The sequence below is a fragment of the Mya arenaria genome, chromosome 9 (assembly GCF_026914265.1).
Source record: "Mya arenaria isolate MELC-2E11 chromosome 9, ASM2691426v1".
In the NCBI taxonomy this organism is placed as follows: domain Eukaryota; kingdom Metazoa; phylum Mollusca; class Bivalvia; order Myida; family Myidae; genus Mya; species Mya arenaria.
In genome coordinates, this window is record NC_069130.1 from 50736149 (window position 1) to 50744611 (window position 8463).

An 8463-nucleotide genomic window follows, 5' to 3' on the forward strand; every position below is an offset into this window, starting at 1 on the left:
ATACATTTTTGAACGTGTTTGCTTTTAGTATTTTATATTGTTTTCAGACTTTGAAAGGTTTTCATCATGTTCAAATAAATAATCCAAATATTAACACTTAATTTACAAAAATAGTTCTCACGAAAAAACATGAATTTGACAACGCACATGTTATAAATATATAATGTTACATACGTCATGCCTTTTCTAATTCATAAATACATATGCAATTTGTGTTACCGTCAGGAATTAATCCAAGACAAAATCCATAAGCTCTCTGAACTTGACGGCATTAAGCCACAGTTATTAAAGCCAAGTGTTGAAGCATTAACCGTCACTGCCCGTGCATTTATCCGACAACCACTAGAATAGTGAAGGCTGCTTGTTCCCAGGCACAGCCAGGAACAGATTTTCAATATCTGCCAAACGCAACGCTGTCGCGCTAGGTAAATGAATCTGGACCAATACAGAAAACACTACTGTTTGACTTCCAGGAATATTTATAAAGGTTGGTCTATAAATAAATATTGGTAATCATATTATCGGAATGGAACGAACATTTATTTGTATCCTTTAAAAAAATGACTGCAATTGCTAAGATTGTGTATTTAATTGTGAAAAACATGCCAATACAAACATAATCTAAATAGTCTTTTGGCTGCTATCCATGTTATTTACATTGCGTAATAGTTATTTATTAGCAAAAGGATATAATGGTCCTAAACAAATCAATATCGTTAATCAAAGGCAATATTCTCTCAGATATATTTTGATTCTATACCGACACCGGTTTAATCTAAAACAAAGCATTTTAGAAACAATGACATTACAAAACATTTGCCAATTGAAATAGTTCAGATGTGGGATGCCTATGTTGCTGCGTATGTTTTGAGTCTGTTAGGGATGACTGGTTTGTCATGTTCTTGACATCGTGGATTGAATGTATTAAATGCAATACTATTCTATAAAAACAGGTACAGATAAAACGAACAAGGCAACCAATTCCCCCTTAGGCCATTTACCTTATTCTCATGAAATGGTTTCTTTACGTGACCTTTGGTATTTAATTAGGCAGATGCTATTTGGATCGTGTAAGTCCCAGATGAGTTAATAAATATATCCATATTATAGAAGTAACGTCTTAATTTGGATGTTTTCTCTAACGGTGATACATGTATGTATGACCTGAGTGTAATTAAGATAAAGATTTGTTGTTGTTGTTGTTGTTGTTGATACAAAAATAAAATTGAGCACGTCTATATATGAACAAGACCGGCAAGAATCCTGTCTGCCTGCGCGAAGATATACTAACATATACACTAATGGAAAGTCATGCCGTTACACAATTCACGGGAACGTTGATGCAACACTTAATGTTATGTACTTTATCATATTGATATGTCCTGTTTTCGGTTTCAAAATAATACTAATAATACTTTTAAATATTCGAGTGTCTTTTGGAACTATTTGTTATTGGGTGTCACTAAAAAAATAAAAACATTTTATGATTACTGCAACATCATCAAAACATAATAGCACAGTCATATGATAAGTATTAAGGAAAAGCAGGAAGAAAAAAAAATATCAACACCACTTTGTTTCAGTAAAGTGTATTAATCGTGCTGACGGATTAAAACGGAATTCTGAAAAGAAAAAATAATCATTTCTATATAACTTTTAATCAGCTACCTTAATTAACAACATAAAATTAACAACCCAAGGTTCTACCGAGCACCAACATTAGGATGTTAGAGCTTTGAGAACATGTACATCTGCGTGTAGCTACACTTACATATAATAATTGCATTTTAGTTTTAAAGTCGTTTCCGAAATGTTTTTTTAACGTGTAAAAAATAAATCTGTATGAACTTAAATAATCTGTTGTATACAATAAAATCTTAATATATCTTCAAATGGAGCTGGTTTTGCGTGCATTTATGTTTGTATGACTATTCGAAAGTGTTTTGCATTAACAATGAAAGGAAGGGTTTACTTGACTGGTTTCTGAAAGATAAATCACCGTAAGTGCTGATAGACTGGAACAATGGTAAAGTGGGTTTCGTGACTGATCCCGCATGACATTGAATAGGTCGGGAAATGTTGATTTAATGTATACATGCCATCCATTTAATTCATTTTGATGTCGTGAATATACTCAATTGCCCTGATTTGAATTTTGTAATGAAAACCCCCCTTTACGTTTTAAGTTCGGCGAAGAAAGCGGACGTGATGAGGAGACAATAGTTTCTCGTTTACGACTTGGCTATTAATTTCAAATGGAATTTACCTTTTATCTTATATCAAGAGAATGTCACTTGATAAGCAGTCGTGTAGTGCGTTTTAGTGTTAATAGACGATACATTGATATTACATGTTTTGAAATTGATGTTGCCAGTGCCAATTGCTAGCTCTCTACATATTCGCGACTGCTCTCCAGAAATAAAAAAAACACTTGAAGTGCGCAGAGACTGAGGAAATGGTTAAGTACTTGTCGAAACTGACACAAAGCATTGATTGCGTGATGCAAGTGCTATCCACTGACAATATGTGCTAAGGAGATGGTAACGTGCATAGTGATCATATCAACATTAAACAGAAAATTAAATGTACAAAGTGACGAGAAAACCATTGCTCGTGGGAGTCATTGTGGCTACGCGACTGAGACAGAAACTTTACTGTTACTTTAAGGGCAGAGCATCTCTATTTATTATCAAGACAACAACAAAACAAAAAATCAACTGTAAAATACACGTTTATTCAATAACATCGAGCATAAAGCACAACATTTATTAGCGAATGATATGTATTAGAATACATCACCTACTGTTTCTAAAACAAAAATTAATTAAAGTGTGTTTATATTATACACAGTACTTATATTACAAACTTTAAGTTAATTTGAATTTGAATCAGTACGTGAAAAGAAGTGTGGATATTTTTGTTATTATAAGTTCCTATCATACATAACACTTATGATAAAACTAACCATTTTGTTACAAACATGTTTTACAAAAACAGTCATAAACAACAAGTAGCATAAACACCAGTAGCATATACCACCAGTAGCATAACAAAAATCTCATACACAACCAATACCATAATGCAAACAAAGTAAACAAGTGTTTTCTTGTTTTATTGGTTGTATATTGAAAAATAACGGTGAAGTGTAGTTCTCTTGAACTTGGAGTTTATTGAAGCAGAATTTCACTGTTTCTCATTTTGTTTCACGTTTATCTATGACAAACAAATCGTAAACGCAAACAAAATTCGGAAGAAAAATATTTCCTGTATTACTTCACTTTGTCTAAATTTGTTGCAATTATGGAATTGAATTCAAGTAACTTTGACAAATCATTAGAAGAATGTAAAAAGGACAGATTGGTTGAGTTAATGTAAGATTTGATATTATTCTCTTGTGAACAACATATTTTGTAAGTATTTAACATGTGGCCAAGACATTCGGGAAATATTCTTTTTGGTTTAACTCAGTGAAATACATTTTCATATTGAACTGGATCTAACACCTATATCCTCTTTGATATCGATAGAATGCCAAGGAATCATACCTGTAGTAGAAAACGTATGTACTTTTGGTTTACTGGGGGGTAAAATAGTGCAAATAGCATTAAAAATAACAATAAAGCAAAACAATTTAAACATAATCATTTTCACTTTTAAACTGACTGATATTTCCGAAACTCATTTTCAGTGTTTATATATAACACTTGTTTGCATTTAGCTAAAACCAGTATAATTTTACACGGTAAATTTATCATTTTCATACTGAACGATATTATCACTTTTACAGTCCCAGTTTGCAACCGTTTGGTTTCTGTTTGGATTAAGTACGTCGTTTATAATGAAACCAACGCTATATACAAGGATGGTCCTGATATACGAATGCCTCCTGCTTCGAGCTAGATATGTTATACGCCGACGTGTCACTTGTGCCAATATATTATAGCCATACGCAAAAGCCAGGCTTGAATTAATTCACGATGTTCAAACCGACCATGATACGTACAATCTTACATTTTCCGTTTGCCTTTTACCTTTGGTTTGCAATATATAAACCTATTATAATAAATCACTTAGACTACACAGTACATTCATTATTTCGGGAATTCATTTGATGAGAAAGATATACAAGGTTGCAAGCGTAATAAACAAGATGTGTATTTCTCAGTCATTGAAAATGTGTTGAATGTTTACAGCAATCAATATGCGTTATCGCTTGTTCTTTGTGTATTCTATCATATTCGATGGCAAATTGCAGAAAACGTGTTAAATATTTAAAACAAATGTTTAACGAACCATGGGTATACTCTGGCACTTGAGAACTTTTCCAAGGTCGTCTCTAAAAGACTTGTTCATGAATGCGTAAATGAAAGGATTTGCAGTATGATATACAAAATACATGTAGAAAATCACGGCGTTAAATTCCATTGCTTGTAATCCCATAAGCCAAGCAGGCAAAAATGCAACAAGAAAAACAACGGTTACAACAAACAACATGACAGCCGTCCTAATATTGGCCAATAATGTTTTCTCCTTGATTGATATTGCCCGCGATCCCTTTCTCGGCTTTGGTCTCATTGGCTGCAGCTCTACATGCGTTTCGGCGTCAATGTCATCATTTTCACCATTTTCATGATTTGGATCGCTTCGTCGGCCACTGTGAGGATTAACGTGTGTCACCGCTGTAAATTGGCTTTCAACATTCGAGAATTCAATCTGAAATTAAATTAGAAAAATAAACGATACTAGACTACATAAAGTGATGCTCAAAATAACGAAACTATTTCCCGTGCAGACATTTAGCTCATTACCAAATGGATTTCAGTGAAAAATTAGCATCGGCAGTTCATAACCAATCCCATCTGTTCAGTTAATTTACCGATAATCCTATATTTTGCAATACATATAGAAGGTTAATCAATCGAGAGCCCCACGAGGGAACGCCAACGCACGTATTTTGTGAATGAGAAATATTAAGTTTATTTCAATACAATTTTTTTTTCAATACTGGACTTGGTTCACGTTTTCGCACCGATGACGTCACCGACGACATCAAACACACACAGATTATGACAATAAATATGATATTTTTCTGAAATTTTTGAGTAAAACTTCTTGATCAAAATGTTACACTAATCATATCTTTAATTGGTTACAATTATTTGGAAGATACGATGTTACATTAGTGTAATATTGCTATTTCGTTAATAACCTAATATTATTATTGCTAAATGATAATTGAATACAACCATTTAGCACTAAGTGCACTCCAGACAAATATATTTTGCGATTTGAATTAATTACTGATGATTATGCAATCAAATACCTTTCACAATTCAATCTACATAATTTTACTAAAAAAAATGATTTCCATTCAATGATGATATACCTTAAGTATTTGACAACGGACAGACCTGATTTGAATTGGTCACGCCGGACATTCTGTCTATACCTGCTTCAATTTTTCAAAACAGCTTGGTATGGACAAAGGGATCAATCCGATCCCTTTGTCCATACCAAGCTGTTTTGAAAAATTGAAGCAGGTATAGACAGAATGTTCACCGACTTACACAATGTGGAACGAGACTGGTAACATGACCTACGGCAGACGGATAAAGACTGGAACGTTTTCTCTTCCTTCTTTTCGCTCGATGCTTGTATATTGACCGGTAAAGTAGGCCATATAGGACGAATACTACGACAAAAGATAGCAGGTATGTCCCGGCGTACACACGTTGATAGATATTCAGAAACTGAGGGCCAGTCCGAATATAGTTTGGAGCGCATAGACCTGTATATAATAGGTGATATCCAGCGTGCGCTTCTGTTTTGTTGTTGTTGTTATGTACATGAAGCTTCCCTAATAATTCCATTGAGCAATTTGTACAAACACGGTGGTCACCGGCAATAAATGTTGCATTTTTGCCATAGTTTACACTTTCGGTATACATCATTGTCACATTTGTGCTGGCAGGAGCTTCATCATCAGGCACTAGCAGTTCGTAGGAGTAAACACCGTATGACAGAGATGTGATAACTCCAAATGTAGATGCAACCATCAGTAAGCATAACACGATAACCTTTGCCCGAAATATATTGAGCACATGTAGAAATGGATGGCAGATACAAAAATACCTGTCAATCGCAATTGCCACCATTATGAATGCGGCGAATGGTACATTGCATGTGATAAAGAACATGTAAATTTTACAGGCCAAGTCATATCTCACCATGTCATTCAGGAACACTACAGCCTCTGTGAATGGCATAACAAATACACAGGTGAAAAGGTCAGTTCCTGCTAGGCTCATAATGAAAATTCCCGCGGTCGACTTTTCTTTCTTATGTGAATAGATGTAAAGAACGAGTGAATTTCCGATAGTTCCGCATATAGAAAACAGTGATAGCATCACCATAACGGTAACTACTCCCGGATCTTCCATTGTTGAGATTCTAAGATTACGGTCGTCTGTCTGATATTGTTATATCTACTTTCTTGTGTCGGTTGTCTGCATTAGCGATAACTATCAATAATTTAAGATACCTCGCTTTTCAGACTCTGAAAATAAATAAATGCGTCCGTTATGCATTGAATAAAGGTATCTTTTACAAACTGTCATCAATCAAGATTTAATTTCTTTCTTGCAAATTGGGTAAATCATGCAAGGCTGAAGACCGATGTCCCAGAAGGTTTAACAAAAGCAATTCAGTGCAATTCAAACACGCTGATTTTTGCAACCAGACGATACGACACTAATACGATACGACATAACTCCATTTTCTGAACAAAGTAAAGCTTTTGTCAGTAAGTAAATACCCAGCCACCTCTCTCTGAACTTCGGCGCAACGCAAGCATTTATAAATTAGTTGATTATGTTGTGTCTATCTATTCCTTTATTTAATTCAATCGAATTACGTTACCGCCTCTCACCAGAACGGTTCGATCCCGTCCAGGGGTACTTGCTCTTGATGTATCTTATTGGTGACCAGTACTGGTCTTTACTCAAGATAAGGATTCGAGGGTGATTTATATCAGCGCCCGGGCATATTCACAATGGAACTTACATAAAGTAGTAAATGTATTGAATGCACATTATTCACTCTATAGCGTTATTTTGCTAGTATGAATAAAAGTCTAACAATCTCCAATTATACACCATCTGTGAAGTTCGTTACAGAACGATGTTTTAATGACATCTTTTTGACATTAACATTTTTCTGACATTATTAAAAATGGATAATGAAGTTTGAATCGAGATGCATGGTATTACGACTTCCTAAATGTTCTTTTGTAAGACCATTCAAATCTCATTATTTCAACAATTGACAGAACTAAAGAAACAATAAATGCAATTAGCCTGTTAAGAGGATTGAAAAAAAAATAAATTCTAAGGCAAGTCAGTTGCCAAACAAATAATAATTACTGTACGTACATGAAGGCAAATTATCCGCACGTTATCTTGTGCACAGTACATTTGGCTACTGTTCTGAAATGAAAATAATGAGAAAAAAAAATATATGTAAAACATGTGGATATTGAATTGCTGTTATTATGTAAAATCAACACTGTGGATTGTCGGCCAGATAGAATTATGTTCTACATCTTAAAGCTTATGAATAAAGCAAAGATCAAATCACATGTTTTGGCTTAATGGAGGTAGAAATATCACCAACAGGTTATTAGATTTTATATCCAACAAAGCCTGCACGTAATTACAAGCTAATAAATAAACATATTATCCATGGCCAAACTATCTGATGGCATGTTATGCAGTCGTTTATCGCTGATTAAACGATATAAATGAATGGTAAGCTCCCTGTTATGATACGTTAACAAATATGTACCTAGTATATTCGCAGCTGACTGCGCTTTCATTGACTGTCGTTAAGGTTGTTACATTAACAAGAATTATCGAGGCACCATTTCCAAATATGTTGTCCTCTAGTTACGCAGGCAATATAAATATTAAGCAGTATCAAAATACTGAATTACTTAAAAACGTTACAAGCAAGTCTACAGATCGTTTAACATGTAGAAAATCATGTTTTCTATGTATGTAAATATGTACATATATTATATGAAGCAATAAACGTACCAATTTAATTGGTCATTTTGTTGTGTTATATCAGTTGCGCAATATCAAATTACTTGTTAACTGACTTATAATTAACCTTCATAAACTATTTTAATTTCTTGCAACACATTATAATAAAGTTTTACAGTTGCCCTTCTTTGTTCGCCAATGAAGTCACTGCACAGCGTTTGTAATTTAAAATTTACTTCTCATAAAATGCTCCGATATCTTGATATGAAGAAAAAAAATCAGTGTTCCTGTATACAGTCTACATGATCAAATTCATTTGTGTACGTGACAAAGTAGGTCAAACTGTAAATTTCTTAATGCCAGTTTGTTTAGTAATATTGAACATAACAGGGCGCCCGTTACGATAACTTGTGATATATTT

At 33.9% G+C, this 8463-nt stretch overlaps 1 protein-coding gene across 1 annotated transcript; it reads right to left on the reverse strand.

Annotated features, from left to right (window-relative positions):
* Positions 1-3681: 3681 nt before the first annotated feature.
* Positions 3682-6056, reverse strand: LOC128246146 (5-hydroxytryptamine receptor 1A-like). The gene is made up of 2 exons (XM_052964341.1): positions 5604-6056; positions 3682-4713 (listed from the first exon to the last, which is right to left on the reverse strand). Exons 1-2 carry the CDS (start codon positions 6054-6056, stop codon positions 4285-4287), a joined length of 882 nt encoding a protein of 293 aa, XP_052820301.1. The 3' UTR covers positions 3682-4284.
* Between the last annotated feature and the right edge of the window lie 2407 nt (positions 6057-8463).